Source organism: Helianthus annuus, chromosome 2, assembly GCF_002127325.2.
Source record: "Helianthus annuus cultivar XRQ/B chromosome 2, HanXRQr2.0-SUNRISE, whole genome shotgun sequence".
In the NCBI taxonomy this organism is placed as follows: Eukaryota; Viridiplantae; Streptophyta; class Magnoliopsida; order Asterales; family Asteraceae; genus Helianthus; species Helianthus annuus.
Genome location: NC_035434.2, coordinates 115,492,482 through 115,515,846, shown reverse-complemented (window position 1 = coordinate 115,515,846; position 23,365 = coordinate 115,492,482). Strand labels below are relative to the sequence as shown.

Genomic DNA, 23,365 nt, shown 5'->3' with positions numbered 1-23,365 from the left:
AATCTTTAATATATAATAAAAAAAACCACTTTAGGGACACTTGTCATCATATTAGACCATCTCTTATAGATAATTATTATTTTAGTTTAATCTCTTCTAATTAATTATAGATAACTTTCCTACTAAATATTTTTTAGTTTAATATATTATATTATAGATCACTCTCTTACTAAATATTATTAGTTTAATATCTTACGGAGGATTATTATTTAGTTTAATCTCCTTCTCATTTATAATATTATTTATTTGAATTAATTATATTTGAACGTTTTGTTTAGTTTGGTATCAAATAGATTTTACGAAACTTAAAATAAAATTAACTAATATTATTTATCATTTATACATTTACGGAGTTTTAAATAAAGGGTTAAATTTATTGAGACTTCGTTAACAAATTTTGCAACAACATGATAATCTATTTTTATCATGAAAACCAAACTTTGTATTAATATATTAAATATTTTTTATTTTCACTATACAAAATTACATTTACTCGACCCATGTAATACATGAGTTTTTTTTAAGATATAACTTTTTATTATTTGATATACAAAATTAGATTTATTCAATTTGTACAATACACAGGATTTTCCAAGGATATATATATTTTTTTATTATTTAGTATAGAAAGTTACATGTATTCAAACCGTGTAATGCGCATATTTTTAAAGATGTAATTTTTTAATTATTTTGTATATAAAATTGCATTTATTCAACCCGTGTAATACACGTGGTTTTAAAGATATAACTTTTTTATTTGGTATATAAAATTAAATTTATTCAATCCGTACAATATGGTTCTTATAGATATAACTTTTTATTATTTAATATAAAAACTTATATTTATTCAACCTGTGCAATAAATGAGTTTTTTAAATATATATTGTTTTATTATTTAGTATATAAAATTTATTTATTCAACCCGTGTAATACACGGGGATATAACCTAGTAATAAATAAAAAACAAAGTTAAATGTTATAAAAAGTATATAATACATCAAAGTTCATTTTTTTTTTCAAAAACATATATTAACGAGTGTTTGTATTAACCAATTATATTATATGTATTCAAGCCGTATAATACACGTGTTTATCCAATCCGTCCAATGCACGAGTTTTTAAAGATGTAACTTTTTTATTATTTAGTATATAAAATTATATTTATTCAACCCGTGTAATGTACGGGGTTCTAACCTAGTACTATATAATAAAAGAAACCATGTTAGGCACACATGACGCTCTATGAGGCAGTCTTAATTATTTTTCTAAATATTTGTTATGGAAAGTCAATTATTGATAATATTAAATTTAAAATTTGTAGAAGAGATTTTAATGATAAAGAAAAAGATAACTGATAATAATATATTAATTATTATAATCATATATTAATTATTAAAATTAAAAAAAATATATTAGCGTTTTAAATATTTATAAAGATAAAGATTTTATTTAAATATTTATAAAGATAAAGATTTTATTTAATTGGTATTTTTAATTGTTTTTATATTTTGATGATAAGGACAAGGATAACTGATAATCACATATTAAAATAAAAATATTTAATTTAATCAACCGTTTCGTTAAAAAGATTTATTCAATACATGTAGAACATATATATTTTTTGTACATGTGGTATATTTAGAATCCTACTTCTAATAAAGGATCCCATTATCCCGTTGATCGGAGTGTCGCGCTTCGATCAAAGATAATATTTATAAGCCCAAATTACCCTTAACAATGTGTTAGTGGTAGTAAGGGGTCGAACCACGAAGAGTATGTGGTTTGTGTGTGGATTCGAATGAATTAAAACAATTGTCACAATTTATGAAGCTTGCTAAAGTATTTTTGTGTTTTCGTTTAATTGAAAGATATGATTTTTAACTAAATGGATTGATGAGAATGATTGACAAATACTACTTAACGATTGCAATAAAAACGGTTACTAGAACAATAATAATAAAAAGGAATCATGCCCGGCTTCGGTAATTGTTAACCTAGGATTTCTACAAGTTTTAGTTTCAACTCAAATGCATTCGATTAACGGATTTAGTGTACCGTGACTTAGGTGCTACTAACTATCAACGTCCCGAAGAACGGACAAAAAGACACTTTGTAATCAACACAAGTAAATCCTAACAACGACAACGTACAATTACATATCACCGTTTCACAAAGTCATAACTTTTAACATCGTTCGACAATTCATGAATTCGTAACAAATGTAATACTATTGTCAAAAGTTTCAAAAACCAAACACAAATTGTCACTAAGATGAAACAAGAACAATTCGAAACACTTGAATTAACAACTACCTACGCCGGAGTGAAACCGAGATGATTAGCCGCTCATGGTTGATGCAACTTGATCACCGGGTGTTTGGAATGCGGATGGAGTCATCTTGAAGCTTGTAGGATGAAGGAATGATGGAGAATTAGGGTTTATGGAATGATGATGGTGAGAAGGATGATGGATTGGCGAACTAGGGTTTGATGATTGATTATGTGTTGGATGATGATGATTCGGGTTGTAGATATCAAGATGATGGAATGGTAGGTGATGGTTTTGTGATTGTGGCTCCCAGCACAAGATTCAAACCTTCCAAGGAGTGTAACTCCCGAGTTGAATGCCCCAAGACCAATTAGAATCGTTCCAATATCAAAGATACCCAATTTTTCGCGTTTCAGGAAACCACAACCCGTCGCCGACGGCCTGGGACCCGTCGGCGACGGCCTCCCCATTTGCTGAAATCACCCGACGGCTTGTTTGGCTGTTTACGGGCATTTTTTCACGACGGAACTTTCTAGAGCCCGTCGGCGACGGCCTAGAGCCCGTCCCCGACGCCCTCTAGTTTTTCCTGTTTCGTCCGAAACTGTTTTCTTCATAACTTCTTCGGTATAGCTCCGTTTTACTCACCGTTTTCGCCCACGTACTCGTAATTCAGCCCTCTATCATGCCATCTTCCAATATATTCATTTTAAATCCATTAACATTCCCAAAACACATCCAGTCTTCGTGATTAACCCGGTTTTGTTCATTTCACATCCCCGGTTGATCCGATTCACGTCCCGGTGCTCCGTTTAGCTCCCGATTAGCTCCTTAAACTCTTTTAGACCTGTAAAACACAAATCCCATTAAAAGTAGGCTATTCAAGATTAAAAGCTATGTAAAAACATCAACTTAAGCACAAACGATAACAAGTTTTCGACCACGTATCACATCCCCACACTTGTCTTTTGCTTGCCCTCAAGCAAATCTGTTTTTTCACTTTCACGTGGGTCGAACAACGAATACACTCCCCATTCCCGAGACGAAGGTTAAGGTCAATTGTCATACTAAAGTTCAAACTGTTTACAATTTTCAACATATTTAACGGCGAAGTGACTAATCACAAAAAAAAATGGTTATCCAAGATTAACCCGCCCATAAAGCTAACAAGTCATGCACATCCCTCACAATGTTCTCTCCACTCGGCTTATAACTTGGCTAATGTGTATAATGTATTAGCACTTCAATCAATTAATCGCTCAAAACCGATTAGAACACGTACCCGCATAGGCTTGCAACTCAATCATTCTCCACCACCGAGCACGAATATCAAGCACAAGTCATAAGGTCTTTGAACGGGTTGTAACAGGGCTAGGCTAAGGGTAGGAAATAGGATATTTTAAAGTGGCTAAGGTGATGCAAATTCGATTTTTATTACAAAACAACTAATCTACGCACAACTAACTACCAATATCAAACTAGAAGGCAACAAGCTTTCGCCTTTTATTTCTCAACTAAGAACACATATTTTTGTTCTTTTCTCAAAATTTTCTCGTCTTTTTCATAACATTTTCCGATTTTTCTTCTTTTTTTTATATGAAAACAAACAAACAACTATACAAACTTGACTCCTATAATCGAATTTCCATCACACGGGTTAAAAACAAAAAGGTTTAAGGTTATGGGCTAAAGGGTGGTCAAACGAAAGGGTTAGGCTCAAAATTGGCTACTAAGGGATAATTTTTTTTTTGGTAAGGATATATAAATGGTGTAAACGGAAAAGGTTTACCTAATGCCTTAATCATTCTCGTGCTTGTATTCGGTCTATGGTCTCAAACGTATCAAAAGTCGCAAGTTCTATAATACGTGGCTAATGGTCCACTCAAACAAAGAAACATGTATATGTAAATCTATGATATAAAAGTGGCTCAAAACCTCACGTATAAGGGTATGGTATGTGATATGCATAAAATGCTAGTTCTTTAGGCGAATTATTCCCAAATAACCACCCGCTAAATACCCGTCATGCTATTAATTTGAGCTTGACCATGACAAAAGACCAAATGGGTTGTGCCATCCCCTGTTAACTTAGTTACTTGTGCTTTTAAGATCGCTTTTGAAACAAGAAATTTTTGAAAAATTTTTTAAATTTCCCCCCATCCCCACACTTGAGGTAAACATTGTCCTCAATGTGTAGTGTTTAAATGAACGGGTCAAAATCGAAAACTTTTACTACTCCCCCATCCCCACACTTGAGGTAAACATTGTCCTCAATATGTAAAAACTAGAGTTTTAAAAATGCACAAGGGATGTGACACGGCTAACCTTCCCAAAATTTCACCCCGGAAAAATAAAATACAAAATACAATCCACTTATTACTAAACTAAGAATCAAGGTAAAAAGGAAACGCATGCACCTGATTTTTGTCGCTGGATGCCCATATCTTCTTCTTCTCTTCATAAAACGGTTGTCCCGCGAACATAATGTACCTACAAATTTTAACCCTTGTGTAGAAGCATGCTTCTCACAACCATTGAAATTTGTTAGCTACTTAGTTCTACCATTTTTATGAAAGTGTTACCAAATCATGCGTTAAATTACCTTGATTTTTGTGGAAAAAAAATGTACAACAATAACAGCCCTAACTCACTTTCGTAGGAATCACGGTTGCATTTAGCGTATGCAACAAGCCCTTTTAAACCTCCCAATAGCTTGGGAGGACGAGTAGGTCTCGTGAGGGTTATATAGGGAACACACCCACAACGTTCATTTAACTACTAAAACGAAAAAACAAAATTATACAACAACAACAATACTAACTAAACTACGGATAACAACTAAAACGAAATGCGAAATAAAATATACAACAACAATTGACTTACCACCTCATGGTGGTCGAATGGCATGCTTGCTGCCTACAAACTCCTCGAAATCACCCACCGGTGATTCATACCATTTGTTGCCAAACGGTCCAAATTTCATCACCTCATCTTCCTTCTTCTTTTCTACAGGCAACTTTTTCGCCTTCTTTTTCTTGACTGTTTTCTTCCTTGTTTCTTCCAACCTACCAACCATAGCACACACCTTTTTGTTTGGATTCATGTCCTTTTTAGGACACTTATCCTCACCGAGCGGGTTAGTGAAATTTGGAAAAACATTTAAATTTAATTCCCGGTCCCCAAACTTCATGCTTACCGTTCCCGTTGCACAATTTATTATGGCATTAGCAGTTGCCAAGAACGGTCTACCCAAGATAACTACCGGTTGGGTATCCTCAACACACCCAACATAGTCTACTAGCAAAAAGTCAACTGGGTAGTAGCAATCATCCACCTTAACTATCACATCCTCCACCATCCCCCTTGGATGCGTGGGAGTCTGATCGGCCAATACCACAGGAGTATCAAAATTTTTTAATGGACCAAAATCGTATTGGTCATACAAACTCCCGGGTAAAATGCTCACACGAGCTCCAAGATCGAGGAGCGCCCTCTCAATTTTGAAGGTTCCAATTTGAATTGGAATAAGAGGATCTCCCGGATCTTGAGCTTTTTGAGGAATGGCACTCGATAGAACGGCACTAACATGTGATATCAAATCAACCGGTTCGGGTAATTTGTTGTGCCGTTTTTCGATGCTTAACTCCTTTAAGCATTCCACATGAGCCGGAACCTTTTTAATGTCATCGAGTAACGGTAAATTAATTTTTGCTTGTTTAAAATTTTCCCACCTCTCATCCTTCGGTGGGTACCGTTCCTCAACTTTTGATGCATTAATCGGTTTAATTTGATTTTAACAATTTTCACAAAAAGAATTTTTATTCATTTTTTCAATTTTAATTTGTGAAATCGTTTCTTGTTCATTTTTACTTTCCAACTCATCTCTTGTATTTCCCACTACACCATCAACGCATTGTGGTGGAATGCTTTCAACACCACTACAAACCTCATCATTTGAAAGAAGACTTACCGCGCTAATGTGCACATTCCTCACATTGCCCGTGCTTGAACTTTGATGCTTAGGGTTCACCGTGGTGTCACTTGGGAGCTTTCCCATGCTCCCCCTCATTTGTGCCATTTCCTCCGCAAGTTGGCCCACTTGTTTTGCTAATGCTTCATGCAATTTATCCCGAATTTCATTCTCTTTCTTGGACTCTTGCATCATCGAAAGCATTGCATCCATCTTTGCATTCAAATCACCACCACCTCCTTGATTATTCGTCAACCCGTGACCATCTTGGTTGTAACCTCTTTGGCGAGTTTGGTGCGAATACCCGCCTTGATTTCCAGATTGGAAATTCGGATTCATTTGGTTAGAGGCATTCCCATATCGGAAGTTGGGATGGTTTCTCAATCCGGGATGGTAGGTGTTCGAGTTCATGTCATTGTTCTTTCTATCCCCGAACACTTGATTGACTTCCTCGGTGTACTCACCCGGCCCCGTTGGGCATTGATCGGTCGTATGGCCAATATCTCCACAATCCTCACACACCGCAAACTGCACCGCGTTTACTTCCTTCTTTTTTATGTGAGCCATTTCCCGCTCTAAAGTAGAAATCCGATCCTTAGAATCGAGATCGGGAAGTGATCGGGAAACGGGATGTTTCTTTGCTCTATCGGCCGATTCTTTCTCTTTTGACCGCTTACTCATCCGCTCTAAAAACTCCCAATCATCGTCTTCGTGGTTGCTCAGAAGAGTCCCATTACTCATCGACTCAAGTCGGTTCGATGTGTTGTCATCCAGACCCCGTACAAAGCATTTAACCAACTCCCACTTCTCGATTTGATGATGAGGGCATCTTCGCATCATTTCCCTAAATCTGGTAAAGGCTTCAGGCAACGGTTCGCCTGATAATTGGCGAAAAGACCGAATTTCATCACGAGCATCATCAGTCTTTGCCATAGAGTAGTACTCGTCTAAAAACGCCTGTTGCATTTCCCCCCATGTGCAGATGCTATTGGCCGGGAGTGTAAGAAACCACTGCTTTGCTTTATCCTTTAGTGAAAATTGGAATAAGCGAAGTTTGACTTCTTCTAGAGCAAAGTTGTGTCCCCTAATAGTATTACAAACTGAAGAAAATTCCGCAAGATGTGTGTAGGGCTCATCGTTAGACCTCCCATTGAAATGAGGAAGTATGTTGATGTAATGTGGTTTACAATCAAACATCCTTCGCTCACAAACAATGGGTGAATCGTTCTCGGTGACGATCGGCCTGAAACGGTCGTTTACTCCCCGTGGAGGTTGTTGACAACGATAAGGACCATTGACTTCTTGATCATCCATTCTTCGGTTATCCCTCCTATCATCTCTTTGAACGTTCCTTCTTTCATCTCGCCTCTCATCCCTTCTCTCACCCCTTACTTGATTCCCACCTTGATTACCTCTTTGATTTCCACCTCCCACGAAACGAGGAATCCGATTGGGGTTTCCATTGTTATTGTTATTGTAATACCCTTCATTTCGATTCCGTTGGTTGTTGTTTCGTGGTTGGCGGTTATTCCCACAACCGTCATTCCTTCTATTCCCATAGCCATACTCTTCCTCCCCAACGTAATTGGCATTTTGATAGCCAAACTCTTCATCTTCGTACTCTCTTGCATTGTAGGCATTACCCCTATTAATGTATCCCCAACCTTCATCGTCATCCACTCGATCATCAAAGTAACCCCCATCATCCGAATTTTCTGTATGAATGCTTACATGTTCCGGCGATTAATAACCGGGAACACTATAAGGTTCATCATCGGGGATTGCATTTCTCAAGTCGTCGATGTTGAAAAATGGGTCTTCATTCGCGGGATTGCCGCGATCACGATTACCTCTACGATCGGAATTGACATTCCGATCATCAAGGTTGATGGGTAACGATGCTTGTAGATGGAGGGTTGTTGTTGGGGTGTTCGTTGAGAGCTATTGGGATTTTGGTTTCGGAAAGGTGGAGTGGGTGGTCTAGCGTTGGTGTTACCACCCGGTTGTTCTTGAGGTATAGGTTGGGTGTTTTGAGCGGGATTAAAGTTGCTCCGGTATTGGAATTGGTTCTGGTTTTGATTGGAGTTTTGATTCGCCATTGAATCGGTTTCAATGGTCGGCGTGAGTGGTGGTGTTTGGTTGGTTTGATTAGAAGCAAGAGTTGCTTCTAACCGGCTTGCTAGGTTCCTTCTTGCGAGTCTTTCGATTTCCGGTTCGTAAACTAGAGGTGATGTCCGCCCGGAGTTGCGCGTATGCATGCACTACCTGTAACCTGCACAAGTAACACACCCCGCGTAACAAGGAAAAAAACAAGTGCAAACAAGAAAGTTAACCAAATTAAACAGTTAATCACGAAAAAATTCAAACCATATCCAAACACAAAGCGCACGCACTCCCCGGCAACGGCGCCAAAATTTGATCGGAGTGTCGCGCTCCGGTCAAAGATAATATTTATAAGCCCAAATTACCCTTAACAATGTGTTAGTGGTAGTAAGGGGTCGAACCACGAAGAGTATGTGGTTTGTGTGTGGATTCGAATGAATTAAAACAATTGTCACAATTTATGAAGCTTGCTAAAGTATTTTTGTGTTTTCGTTTAATTGAAAGATATGATTTTTAACTAAATGGATTGATGAGAATGATTGACAAATACTACTTAACGATTGCAATAAAAACGGTTACTAGAACAATAATAATAAAAAGGAATCACGCCCGGCTTCGGTAATTGTTAACCTAGGATTTCTACAAGTTTTAGTTTCAACTCAAATGCATTCGATTAACGGATTTAGTGTACCGTGACTTAGGTGCTACTAACTATCAACGTCCCGAAGAACGGACAAAAAGACACTTTGTAATCAACACAAGTAAATCCTAACAACGACAACGTACAATTACATATCACCGTTTCACAAAGTCATAACTTTTAACATCGTTCGACAATTCATGAATTCGTAACAAATGTAATACTATTGTCAAAAGTTTCAAAAACCAAACACAAATTTGTCACTAAGATGAAACAAGAACAATTCGAAACACTTGAATTAACAACTACCTACGCCGGGGTGAAACTGAGATGATTAGCCGCTCATGGTTGATGCAACTTGATCACCGGATGTTTGGAATTCGGATGGAGTCATCTTGAAGCTTGTAGGATGAAGGAATGATGGAGAATTAGGGTTTATGGAATGATGATGGTGAAAACGATGATGGATTGGTGAACTAGGGTTTGATGATTGATTGTGCGTTGGATGATGATGATTCGGGTTGTAGATATCAAGATGCTGGAATGGTAGGTGATGGTTTTGTGATTGTGGCTCCCAGCACAAGATTCAAACCTTCCAAGGAGTGTAACTCCCGAGTTGAATGCCCCAAGACCAATTAGAATCGTTCCTATATCAAAGATACCCAATTTTTCGCGTTTCAGGAAACCACAACCCGTCGGCGACGGCCTCCCCATTTGCTGAAATCACCCGACGGCTTGTTTGGCTGTTTACGGGCATTTTTTCACGACGGAACTTTCTAGAGCCCGTCGGCGACGGCCTAGAGCCCGTCCCGACGCCCTCTAGTTTTTCCTGTTTCGTCCGAAACTGTTTTCTTCATAACTTCTTCGTTATAGCTCCGTTTTACTCACCGTTTTCGCCCACGTACTCGTAATTTAGCCCTCTATCATGCCATCTTTCAATATATTCATTTTAAATCCATTAACATTCCCAAAACACATCCAGTCTTTGTGATTAACCCGGTTTTGTTCATTTCACATCCCCGGTTGATCCGATTCACGTCCCGGTGCTTCGTTTAGCTCCCGATTAGCTCCTTAAACTCTTTTAGACCTGTAAAACACAAATCCCATTAAAAGTAGGCTATTCAAGATTAAAAGCTATGTAAAAACATCAACTTAAGCACAAACGATAACAAGTTTTCGACCACGTATCACCCGTTTTACACTCCAATGAAATAATAATAGGGTAAATTACTTTTTGAGTCCCTGTGCTTTAGTGGTTTTAACTAGTTGAGTCCAAAAGCAAAAAGTTTAACGACCTGAGTCCCTATAAGCATTTTCATTAACCATTTGAGTCCTTTTGAGTCCAAATTTTAACCTGTTGAGTCCAATTTTTTGGACTCAAATTGTTATAAAATGAACAAAATTGGACTCAAAACGTTATAAAATAAATGGCTAGGGACTCAGGGCGTTAAATTTTTTTATTTTGGACTCAAGTGGTTAAAACCACTAAAACACAGGGACTCAAAAAGTAATTTACTCATAATAATATTAAATCATAATATCTGGCTTATCTCTTGTATATTTAATATTTTTACTAAAATATTTCTTTTCTTTTTTTCTGCTGATTATCCAACATCAGGTAATACGTTTGTTTCTAACCTAATAATAAATTAAAAAAACAAAGTAAAATGTTATAAACCATGTAATACACAACTCTCTAACCTAATAAAAAATAAAGTGAGATGTTACAATAAGTAAATAGTATCTCAAATTTCATTTTGCTAGAAAACACATCTTGATTACTAAATGTTTTAACGGATTACATTATTCGTGTAAGACATGTGTTTATTCAAATCGTGCAATACACGAGTTTTTAAAAGGTGTAACTATTTTATTACTTAGTATATAAAAATTATATTTATTTAACCCGTGTAATACACGGGGTTTTAACCTAGTATTCTATATAAATCAAACAATTCTTACTCATTTTTACTATCAAAAACTTCAAAAACCACTACCAACCTCTAAAAAAATACATACAATGGCCACGCCCCTTCCACACCCCACTTTTTTGGGTGTGGACTGGTGGAGCCCACAACTGTCACGTGTCGAGCAATGCCCCCAAGCAACCCCCCCCCCACACACACACCATAGTCTAAATAAGTACGTTTACACCCAATCACAGGTTCAGTTCTCATTTGAAAAAAATCAACAGTCTAGTCCCTAAATTTGTCAATTGCTCTCAATCATGTCCCTCCACTACCGTCCATCACCACCACCACCGTCCACCACCCACCACCACCGTCTACCACCATCACCGTCCAGCACCACCACCACCCACAACCACCGCCCGTACACCACCACCAGTTTATTTTAGAAGACTGCATACGTTAAAAAACAAACAACCTTCTTGAAGGGGTAAGGTCCCAAAAACCTCATAATAAATACTTGGGACCATACCACAACCTTGCTTTTCAACCTTTTAACCTTGCGCGGCCGCGCACTGGTCTTACAAAAGAAAAGTTTAAAGCAACAGTCAACACTTGTGCCAAAAGGAAATCATAAGTCCTTGCGCTTTCTCCCATGAGCAAAGGATGAAAATCCTAAGATAAACACTTCCGCTCGATATCCAGACTTTGATATTATTTACCCAGACTTGGGATTTAGTTATTTAGCTAATTCCACACGATAAGGAGTCACACCAGATTACAGCAGTAATCTTCTAGAAGGAACTCAATCGTTCACTACTAAGACGGTTATAACCGTCTGGACACGTGTCGCCATCTCAGGCCTCCCTGAAATCACAACGATGGCATGTAATTGGAAAGAAAACCCCACTTAATCACTTTCCACGTGGCAAATCCCCAACCATAGATCTAATCAGCGATCCGTGTGCACTCACGTCGGATCAAGAAGCTTAACGGAAGGAGATGTAACCGCTTACGGGGTTAGCATCTTCCGTTAACTTTTTCACTAACAGGTTTTCCCGCCCAAAGATTCCCGGCTATAAATATGAGAAACAACCCAGGTATGAGGACAAGTTACACACACTTCTCAAATACATCTTCTTCTTCATAACCCATACTTATTCTTACACCGGAGTCGGGTCAAGGAGAGAGCCCTTTTCTCCCCTTGGCGAGGCTAACGGTGCTTCTTTTTTGCAGAGTTATCGGAGAAGGAAATCAGTTGCAATTGAATCAAACGAGAGGAAACTTACCTTTTTATGCGGATTCAAACCCCCTGGATAATTGATTCCGATCGATTAATCTAGTGTTTCTTCATTGGCGCCCACCGTTTTTTCTCTGTTTCACCCGTTTCTCTCTTGTTTTGTCGATTCATTTCATCGTTTCCATTTGCATATGGAGGATGTCAGGTCTCAAGGGGCACTAAATGCGGTATACACACAGCTGTGTGCTCAGACTGCCCCCTTAACCCAGTCACGGAGACCAGGATCTCGTGCTAACGCTTCCCAACGGGAGAATTCAACTTACGAGAATACAGAACTTTATGCCAGATCCACATCAAAACGTGAATCAGGAAGTCACCAAAAAGAATATCATGGTGAACCACACCCTCACCAAAGACAATCAGTTCACGATAGGTTGGGTTCCCAACGGAACACCCACACCGATGAGTCTGATCCAACATACTGTTGAAGTGCAAATACCAGTGTGTTCAATCGATTGCAGCCAAATTACAATAAATGCAGGCCTTGTGCGGTTTATAACCCTGAGGCAGAACACAGCTATGATTTGATTTACCGCCCTGCGGAAGCAGCGGAAAATTCAAAGTTCGTCATGGAAATAGCTTTAGCTCAACTTGAGAAAGCTAAACTACCATCCAACGTGGGTAAATTTAATGGGCTGACAGACCCCGATGACCACTTGAGAGTGTTTACCAGCGTAGGTCTGGTTGGGGGTTGGACCCTCCCGCTATGGTGCCATCTGTTCGTACAGACTCTAACCGGTGCAGCGAGAATCTGGTTCGATAACTTACCAATCGGACAGATCGAATCATGGAAAGACCTGCGCGAAAAATTTCTGACACATTTTAGCCAACAACGGCGTTCCATTCGCGATACGTCTGACGTCATGAACATTTGGTGCCATGACGATGAAAATCTGGAGGATTTCATCACCAGATACAACAAAGAAGTACTGGAGATTGGTGGTGTTCACGAACAACCGCGCCCAATTCAAGTACGCGGTTAGGTGTGATGACATGATAAAGGTCTTATCTGGAACAGAAGGTCTCCCTAAAAGTTGGGAGAAGGTGATGGCGGCAGCTAAGGTTTATGCGCAAACCGAAAAAAAACCTTACCACAAACAGGCCACCGCCACCACATAATAGACCCGCGGATTTAAGCTACGCTGGCGAGAGAAGATTTAAGAAATCATGGCGCGAGTCTAACTCGGGAAATCGTTCGTCTGAAAATGCTCGAACAACGATCAACAAACTTACCGCGCAGAGGGAGTCTAAACAGGAGAATAAGGAGAGGCAGTGGACTCCCCTAACTAAGACCCCGGCGGAAGTCTTGAGTACTAAAGACTATCAATCCAAACCTCCGATCCCGATGAAAAATAAGCGCGGACAAGACCCTGCCCAATACTGCGAATATCACAAGGACAACGGGCATACCACTAACAACTGCATTTCTTTACGCACAGAAATAGAGAAAGCCCTCAGAAGCGGCGAACTCACACATTTGCTCCAAAATGTGCGCAAAGAAATTAAGCAGATAACTAGGGGTGAGGAGGGCCCAAGCAAAAGGGCAAAAACTTAAGAGACAACTCTATGAATTTCCCGCAGGAAAACATGATCTATCAAGCGAAGCGGAAATATTAGAGAGTAAGTTAAGTTTCATATAATTATATTAGCAAACTTTGTAAAAGCCTCTGTGCCCTATCCCTAAATAAAATAACAAAGTTTCTATTATTTCTGTGTTTTTCTTACAAAGTGCATGCAATTTCTTTTAGTAAGCGCAAAAACATTATGGTAGTTACAAAATAAGCTTCATGAACGGTCAGTGATCACATCACAAACGACCATAAGTTCACACATGAGCTTTATACCAAATTCATTCGCCTTACTCAATAAAAGTAATCGTACTCATGCAAAATATTGTAAAACGAAAAACTTAGCATACTATTCGTGGCATACAAATACGCCTGAAAAACTATCAAACACGACAGTGTTTTAGTTACTTGCGCAACAGCGCACCAACAAAAAAGGGAGATACATCCCAAATATTACAAGATAATTGTTCAAATACATTTTCAACCTACGACAAATCTTCACCCTCATCCGGAAAGATTTCTTTTAGTTGCGCTACGTGATCGTCAGATTGTAGCGCCACATTTATCAGATCAATAACCGAAAGTTGCAAGTTGTTAAATTCTGTTTTTAAAGCAACAAGCGCAGCATTAGTATCTACGCCATAAGCAGCACATTTACTGATATCCCAATCCACCTTCAAAGCACTATTTACATGCTGAGAACACTCAGCATATCCTTGGGCATACCCATTTTTACGCGCGGCAACAACTAACCGCCCAACAGTTTTATCCAACTCTTCAGAATTAGCACTGACTCAGCAACCAGCGGAAGGAGGAAAGGGTGAATAACAAGAAAGCGCATAAACAGTTCCACAAAAAAAAGGAACAAACAACTTACACAAGCAATTCCACGATCTTTTAACCATGCCATATCACTCTTTAAAGGTTCAAGCTCGCTCTCCGCCGTGACCCACGCCGTTTCAGAATTTTCCAATTTTTCTTCAGTTTCGGTCAAACGGCGAGAGGTTTCAGCCTTTTCAGAATGCGCCAGCTCCAGGTCCTTTTTAAGTTTTTCCTGATCAGAAAGTAAAGTAGTAAGTTCTTCTAACTCTTTATCTCTAAGGGCAAGAGTGGCACAAGCTTGTACCTCTCGTTGCTCACTGCGCTCCTTATGGGAACACGCTTCTTGTAAAGCAGCTTCTTCATCAGCTTTCTCCTTTTTCAACTTTTCTACCTCCGCATCCTGGTTCTTCAGTCTTTCAACCTCAGCCTTAAGGTTATTAATGATATTACGAAGGTTTGCCTTCTCAGCATTATCTTTTTCGCAAAATTTCCTCCAGTTTTTGCATTCCTCGGAAAGGAGAGCAGCTTCAGCTTCCGCTTTCCTCTTCCAGCCTGCAGCAGACCACTCCTCGGTTTTAAGATAAGCCTCAAACTTGGCTTGATCAGTTTCCAATTTAGCCTTCAGCTGAGCCAAGCGCCTCTCGTCTTTGGCAAACTTCTTCTGAGACACCTTAAAAGCTTCCCAGTCCTTATGCATACTATACCACTTACGCAATATGCGATGAGTGGTAGACACATGAGAAGCAGTCTCTTCAAGGTAAGTTTGATAGGTTTGTTCATAAGACCGGCCTTCTTGAAACTTGATCTCCCCAGGCGGAAGTATCCCATGCAACCAATCTTGGCACACGCGCCAATCCGAGAAAGTGTCACCTTTCTTCAAATTCCAAACAGGGGCGTGAGGCTCAGAGGCATCTTTCTCCATATAAGTCCGGTAGTAGTAATCCCCCAAAGTTTCTTCTGGGCGGATCGGAGAATGTTTACCAACACCAGCAGATGAGCCTTGCTCCTCAACTGTCATCTTCTCAACATGCTCAGGCATAGCATCATAAGGTTTAGGGGAAGGAGTTGAAGTTTTTTCAGCAGTTTGTTCTTTCCCCAAATCTTGAGCAACAGTTTCAGGGGTTTGTGGATTACCAGCACCATCCACAACCCCTAGATTAACAACTTTTTCAGTTTCCGCAGCAATATCAACAGGCTTCTCAGTCTCAACAGTCTTATCCACACCACCATCAGTAACCCCCGTAGGCTCTAACTGGTCAACAACAGAAGCACGCGGAGGGGTGGATGGAAGCTCTTCATTAACCACAGATTGTAGCTCTGTGGGAACAGGGGAAACAGGAACTTCTGGGAAAACAACAAAATCTGTAAAGATTTAATGCGCATAAAGGAAATAAGAAAAGGCAACACTTACCTGGAACAGGTTCCGAAATAAAAGCATCTACATTTCCTCTTCTGGTAATTTTCTTCCTCTGAATCTTCTTAGAAGGCTGACCCTCAGCATCAGTATCAGCTTGTTTCCTTTTACCAGCTTTCCTATGCACCAAGTGTTCAGGGCTAGAATCCAATTCAATGGGTTCATTTGGGTTAGATGGAGGGATATCAGCAGTGTCTCTCGGTTCAGATTTTGGCCTCCTAACAGTAACTGCAGGTATAAGACCCTCCAAAGAGTCAGAAACCACCACATAACCGCACCAGGAGTCAGAGGAATGGCGCATACCTTTCTTCTCTCCTCCAACATTTTTTTGTCTTCAAGGATTGCGTTTTATCTTCACCTTTCTTCGGCACAGAAGTAGAAGTCATCACGCGTTTCCTCTTCTCAGGGCCTATGCCCAAATTTGACAACTCACCTAAAATAAGTGCAAAGAATAAATTATTCAAAAACGCAAAAAGCAAAACCAAAAACCAATATAGCTTACCAGCACCAGCAGCAGGCTGAGCAGACAGATCCGCATCTAGCGGAAGAACAAAGTTTCTCACAATCCGGTGGTACCAAAGCTCCTCATCAGGTTTCTTCTTAATGGTACCCATTCTTCCACCTTCCCTCTTGAACGCGACAACATACAACGACACAACTACAAAGGAAGAAAGGCAAGTTCAAAAAAAAAAAGAGAGAGGGAAAGACCCCAAACTTACTATGACCATCCTCCGTATATACTGGTTTATCGTCACGATCCATCTTCCAATTCAAGCTCATGCTGGCTCCAACAAGAGCTTTCTCTGGCAAAGCAATGTTCGGAACGTCCTTTAGATCCTGGTACCAGTTCTCGTCAACAGGGGTCTGAATCGTTTCAATCGAAACATCTTCCTTCCCCCTTAAAACCATCCTCACCGGAATCACTCCGCCCTTGATAAAAAAGAATTTTTGTTTCCAATCGTGAAAGGATTTTGGGGGTTGCTGTAGAATCTTCTTTGCAGACGCCCTCTGAACGAACGAGTAAAACCCTTGGGTACAATGCATCTGGTGAAAAACCCTAAATCGAGAAACAATTGGCTCAATATGCATTGTCCGACACACAAATTCAAAATGTCGAACCCTAACCATGCCAATAGGGTGAAGTTGGGAGATATGCAACTTATAGTACTCAAGGAATTCAAGGAAAAATTTAGTAACAGGAAAACGAAAGTTGCCTTCACAGAAAAATCCCAAAAAAAGGGTAATATACCCAGCCGGAGCATCCGCTGCAGTCTGCCCCTCTTCAGGGTACAGAGCACCCCAGGTCTCCGGAAATTTGAAATTCCGAACCAAACCATCGAAGGTCGCTCTAGGCCACTTTAATGATGGAAGTTCAGTCGACATTTCTTCAGAAAGATCTCCTTGATGTTCTCCGGTTGACATAAGAGGTAGGAATGATAAATCTTTTCTTAGAAGAAAGGCACAAGAAAAGTTTCAGCAAAACAATGATTACACAGAAAGGGGGTTACTCAAACTATATATATACTCATCGCAATAAATAGCATCGGTAACCGCCACAACACCTTTTTCGGATATCACAGTTCTCTAAGCAGCAGAGAGAGTGAAAACCAACACCAACGCGCTTACACGTGCGCGTGCAAGATACGGACAGTAAAAAACAACGGACAGTGACAGACTGTCACTCAGTTTACTGTATCAGTCTCATTCAAATTCAAAGATTTTCAAAAATCTTTACAATAATCAAAATAAATCTTCTTCCGAAAGTTTCCGTATTTTTCGCGCCAAATAGCAGTTCTCTTTGATAAGTCCAGTGCTCCACTTATTTGCATAAGTACAACACTAGGCTGGGGGGACTTGAAGGGGTAAGGTCCCAAAAACCTCATAATAAATACTTGGGACCATACCACAAGCTTGCTTTTCAACCTTTTAACCTTGCGCGGCCGCGCACTGGTCTTACAAAAGAAAAGTTTAAAGCAACAGTCAACACTTGCGCCAAAAGGAAATCATAAGTCCTTACGCTTTCTCCCATGAGCAAATGATGAAAATCCTAAGATAAACACTTCCGCTCGATATCCAGACTTTGATATTATTTACCCAGACTTGGGATTTAGTTATTTAGCTGATTCCACACGATAAGGAGTCACACCAGATTACAGCAGTAATCTTCTAGAAGGAACTCAATCGTGCACCACTAAGACGGTTATAACCGTCTGGACACGTGTCGCCATCTCAGGCCTCCCTGAAATCACAACGATGGCATGTAATTGGAAAGAAAACCCCACTTAATCACTTTCCACGTGGCAAATCCCCAACCATAGATCTAATCAGCGATCCGTGTGCACTCACGTCGGATCAAGAAGCTTAACGGAAGAAGATGTAACCGCTTACGGGGTTAGCATCTTCCGTTAACTTTTTCACTAACAGGTTTTCCCACCCAAAGATTCCCGGCTATAAATATGAGAAACAACCCAGGTATGAGGACAAGTTACACACACTTCTCAAATACATCTTCTTCTTCATAACCCATACTTATTCTCACACCGGAGTCGAGTCAAGGAGAGAACCCTTTTCTCCCCTTGGCGAGGCTAACGGTGCTTATTTTTTGCAGAGTTATCGGAGAAGGAAATCAGTTGCAATCGAATCAAACGAGAGGAAACTTACCTTTTTATGCGGATTCAAACCCCCTGGATAATTGATTCCCATCGATTAATCTAGTGTTTCTTCACTTCTTACAGACTGCAGAGGTTTAATCCACCTCTTCTTCTACAGATGTCTGCCGATGTGGTACGTAAACTGCAGACATTTTACATCTCAAGCACACCAATGACTACAGGGTTTGATATGTAAGAGATTCGGCAATGTGGTGGAAGGTTTGGTGAGAAGGACTGCATACACATAGAATGAGACACGTTTCTTTTGTATAATACAATCCCCATATAAGGACGACTAGAGGATGACTTAACTCTTTAGGTACCAAGGTCAAGTAACCCCACACTTTCGTATATGCTATATATATTTATCAAAATCTATCGACCCTGTAGTATTCGGGACATAACCCCTATAAAACCCTTTTTCCTTAAACCCAAAAAGATCTTATATAAATGTTTCGTCCATTAAAAATAATTAATGAGGCACCAAATTTAAAACTAAGAGCCCATTTTAGTTGAAAATGAAAAGCCTAAATTAAGTTTGCATTTCAATTATCAATAGACTAAAATTAAAATAAACCCAAAATAATATTCATAAGAAAATTAATATACCTATGATCATAAAGTTATATCGTTTGCTAACTTGGATAATACATCTAACCTTGTAAAATTGATGACGTAAACAATGAAGCATATTTCATATACGTTGACATATCGTTTAATGATGTTATATATTAACTTTATCGATTGTAATGATAAGTGTAGATAGATGTTTTTTTTTCATCAATGTAACATACAGGGGAGGAGCTTAGAGGAGGCCGGACCGGGCCTCGGCCCGTGCGGTTTTTTCGCCCAGTAGTGTTAAATTTCAGGTTTTCGATAATTTTTTCAAATGTGTATTGGTTCGGCCCAGGCTGATTTTATCTCCAAAAAACATCGGCCCATGCTGAGTTTTAGGTCAAGATCCGCCACTGGTAACATATGAAATCAAAACTGTGTAAACGGTGGGTGATGAATATATAAACAATCTTGACATTTGTTATATCATATAATATTTTTGTTATTAATTTTCCACTAACATTGTATTTTTATTATGTGTTTTTTCTTGATGGTTTTGTTTTTTTATGTGATTCTATATTTAGAGTTACCTGCCTTTGGGAGGGGACACAACAACTAGAAATAGAAGGCTAGTGGCTAATACCCCGTAGGCGGAGGAGCAAAAGGAGAAATCCACCTGTTGATACAACAAACACAGGACCAAGGATGGTAGCTTAACTGGTCAGGCAAAAGGGCTGAAGGGTTCAGTTTTGCCTAACGCAGGTCGCGGGGTCCCTCCACGTTTGCAAAACGTGGAAGGAGGTTCACTAGTATGATTGAGATATTTGCTTTGAAGTTCTTTCTTCGAGACTAGCTCGAATTCAGAAAAGAAAGCAAATGAGATGAATTTGATGAAGAGTACTTTGGAGGTGACAAAGAACTCTTGAATGACAAGAGATTAAGGAATCTCTGCTTTTCGGAATGTCCAGGAAGTGTCTTCGAGCTGTCTTCTTATAGTGGAAGACACCTCTCGAAATGGTATGGACTATACTAGTGGAACCTGTTTGCTTATGGAGGGTTTCCCCTTTTGGGGTTCAAGGCTTTGGACCCCTGGTTAATAGGGTGTGCCTGTACAGACCTGCTCTGACTTTGTGAGTTGGTGAGCGTGAGTTGGTGAGATGAGTTGGTGGACATGACTAGTTACTGTTCCTCGATTCACTCATTATACAGCTTTTCATCCGATGAACCTTTCAACCTTTTAAGCTCTTTGCATATTAGTGATTTTATTTGTCTTTGAGCTACCCCCGTCGTCAGCCCCCCAAGTCAGAGGTTTTTGGGGTATTATGCTCAAAGACTTCTGACTTTTATGCATGTCTTTTTAAAGGCTTCAAGGGTTCGTTGTTTGGAGGCTTGAAGGGTTTGAGGCGGTTACTTTTTGAATTTTGAATTTTAATCGATTTGACAGTTGATTTGACATGTGTCAGGCGGCGGATTGGCAGAAGTTACTTATTTACCTTTAATGCCCCTACTTTACTCTCTTATTTGTTTTAACTATTGTAAAGTTTCTTCACTTTCTTTGCAATCATTCACCGTTTTCCTCTTCTCAGGTTAGTTTCTTCTCCATTTTCACTTTTACTTTTTCCGATCATGGGTGCCCTTAAGGATTTAGCGAGGTCATTTTCTCGATTGACACAAGAGGAGGTAGACCTGTTTTGTCTTGAACATGGTATTGATAAACAGTTTAATCCAACCGCCCCTGCTTGCGATGCTTCCATTGACAAACCGATTCCTGGTTTTATTGCTTTGTACTGTCGGCATTTTGAATGGTCTAACCTTCGTTACCCTTTTTCGTTTTTTGTTCTAAATGTGCTTGAGTATTATCGAGTGTCTTTTGGGCAAGTACATCCGAAAGGAATGGCTAGGGTTTTGCACTTTGAAGTGCTGTGTCGTGCTTTAGGTTATGATCCTTCATTGTTGCTCTTTCGGAGGTTCTTCCGGTTAGCCAAAAATGGTGATTGGTTTACTTTTGAGAACACAAAGGTTGAAACTTGTCTCGTTTCCTCCATGGTTACGACCCTTGGATCATGGAAGAATACGTTTTTCTGGGTTTCTGAATCCCTCATTCCTTTCAAAATGGTGTGGAGGCATCCGGATGCTGTTCTCAACGATCCGGAGCCTTCCGAGTCTGAATTAAATGATGCCTTTCTTTCAGCCATTCGGGGGTGCCCTTCCAGGGTTCGTCCTTTTCCCGAACATTTGTTAGTGCTTTTAGGGGTTAGTAATATTTGGGCAAAAGTTGATCGGGATCCGGTGTTGATGAGAAATGGCCTTGGTATGCATTTTCTCCCCTATGCCTTTTCGTCTTACTTTGTTTGTAACTTATTTTCTTTATTTGTTTTTTGGCAGTTATGTCTGCTTTGGACTTCATCAAGAGTGACGATACGTCCGATGTGGTTTTTGAAGATGCTCCGACTGTGCCGGGTGAAAATGTTGTTGTGAGGACCTCTGAGCAGAGGTTTGAGGGTTCAGGTTATGTCAGTGTTGCAAATGTGAAGGGTTTTACCAAGTCCAATGTTCCCAAGCCTTCAACTCGCCGGTTATCTCGTCGTTTACTGAAGGCTACTCCTCAATCCACTTCCACTGAGCCAGTGGATTTGAGTGATGACATCGAGGTTTCTGAGGATCAGGCTGAGGCAGAGGTTGAGAAGGAGAAGGAATTAGTTGTGCGTGGTAAGAAGGTTCGAGGGAAGAAGAGTGTTGCTACCCCTGTTCAAGAATCGTCGAGCAGAGACGTTGAAGGGTTGAACCCTGAGGGCACTTATGTGCCTTCTTGGTTGGTTAAGAATGATGACACTTTTAAGGATGCTGCTGTTTGTGAAGATGCTCTTAGTCATCTTGCTCCTCCTTCCGTTCGTGAAGCTATTGCTGAGATGGATGATGACACTATGTTATCTCGCATGGTTTTAACTACTTGCAACCTTGCAGCCATGCTTCCCCAAGGGATTACACGCTTTCGCCAAAGGATGCGGGAGTATGAGGATTTTTCTAAAAAGAAAGACAAAATGAAATCCTCCCTTGCATCGATGAAGAAGGAAGTGGCTGGGTTTGCAGAGAAGGAGGCAGCTTGGAAGAAGGAGATTGAGGATTTGAAGAAGATGCATGCCATTGAGATGGGTGACTTGAAGAAGAGCTTTGAAGCTAATTTGCTGAAGTTGAAGGCTGATCGAGAGGCCTTATCTGTCCAGCAGAAGGCTTTTCGTGAAGAAAAGGAGGGGTTGAAGGCTTCCGTTGGTCAGGTGACTGCGGATAATCAGTGGTTGATCGAGCATGGGTTTCAGCAGGTTGTGACTTATCTTTTGCACTCTAAGGAATTTAATTCTGCCCTTGGTGATGTTTACACAAAGCTGCTGAACCTGGGGAAGCATCAAGGCCTTACTGCTGGCTATAAACTTCATGAATCTGGGCAACCTTTGGAGAAGTCACCCATGTATCGCCCCGAGGCTTCTGATGTTTTCAAGGCTTCTGTTGAGCAGATGGAGAGGCTAACTTACCCTTATATTCATGAGGTATCCTCCTGCTTTGGTAAGCCTTTGTCTGTTTTACAGGGATTGAAGCCTGAAGGGTTGAATGAGAAGGTTTGTGCTGAGGTTTTGGGCTCTTTGTCGAGGAAGAGGTCTTACTCCGGGGACAGTGATGATACCCTTTCCAGTCTGCCTGAAACCTCGAAAGATGCTGGTTTGGAAACCTCTGCGGTTGGTGGTGAAGAAGGTGTGAAGGGGAAGAAGACAAAGAAAGCTAAAAAGTCTAAGGGTGAAGGTTCCAAGCCCTCTGATAACTGACATTTATTCGTAGCTTTCTTAGCAAACATTTTATGTTGTGTAATGTTTTAAACAATGTTTAGGTTTTGGGGACCCTTAAGGTTCCCATGGTTGGTTGGTTGGGCCTATATGGCTGTTGAACATTAGTTTTATCTGCAAGTCACTAGGGCTTGCTTTGACTATCTAATGAAGGTCTTTTATGGCCTTTCTGACTATGACATGATGGTTTGGTGTTTTTGTTTATTTTACTTGCTTGGTTTGTTTTTTGGGGTTTCAACCCTTCAAGCTTTTTGTATGGTTGCTGCCGGGTTGAAGCCTTTAACCTTTCAAGCTAAGTATCCGTTGGTTGAACACTGGGCAGCTTCTGATTTGG

The 23,365-nt window shown here is 39.9% G+C and overlaps 2 protein-coding genes across 2 annotated transcripts; one reads left to right on the top strand and one right to left on the bottom strand.

The window, feature by feature from the left end:
- Window positions 1–5,152: 5,152 nt before the first annotated feature.
- Window positions 5,153–7,938, bottom strand: LOC110895248. The gene is made up of 3 exons (XM_022142530.1): window positions 7,719–7,938; window positions 6,136–7,335; window positions 5,153–6,027 (listed from the first exon to the last, which is right to left on the bottom strand). The coding sequence occupies exons 1-3, from the start codon at window positions 7,936–7,938 to the stop codon at window positions 5,153–5,155; spliced, it is 2,295 nt and encodes a 764-aa protein (XP_021998222.1).
- Window positions 7,939–12,316: 4,378 nt separating this feature from the next.
- On the top strand, window positions 12,317–13,168 carry LOC110895244. Its single transcript, XM_022142523.1, has 2 exons — window positions 12,317–12,558; window positions 12,667–13,168. The coding sequence occupies exons 1-2, from the start codon at window positions 12,317–12,319 to the stop codon at window positions 13,166–13,168; spliced, it is 744 nt and encodes a 247-aa protein (XP_021998215.1).
- The last annotated feature ends 10,197 nt before the right edge of the window (window positions 13,169–23,365 follow it).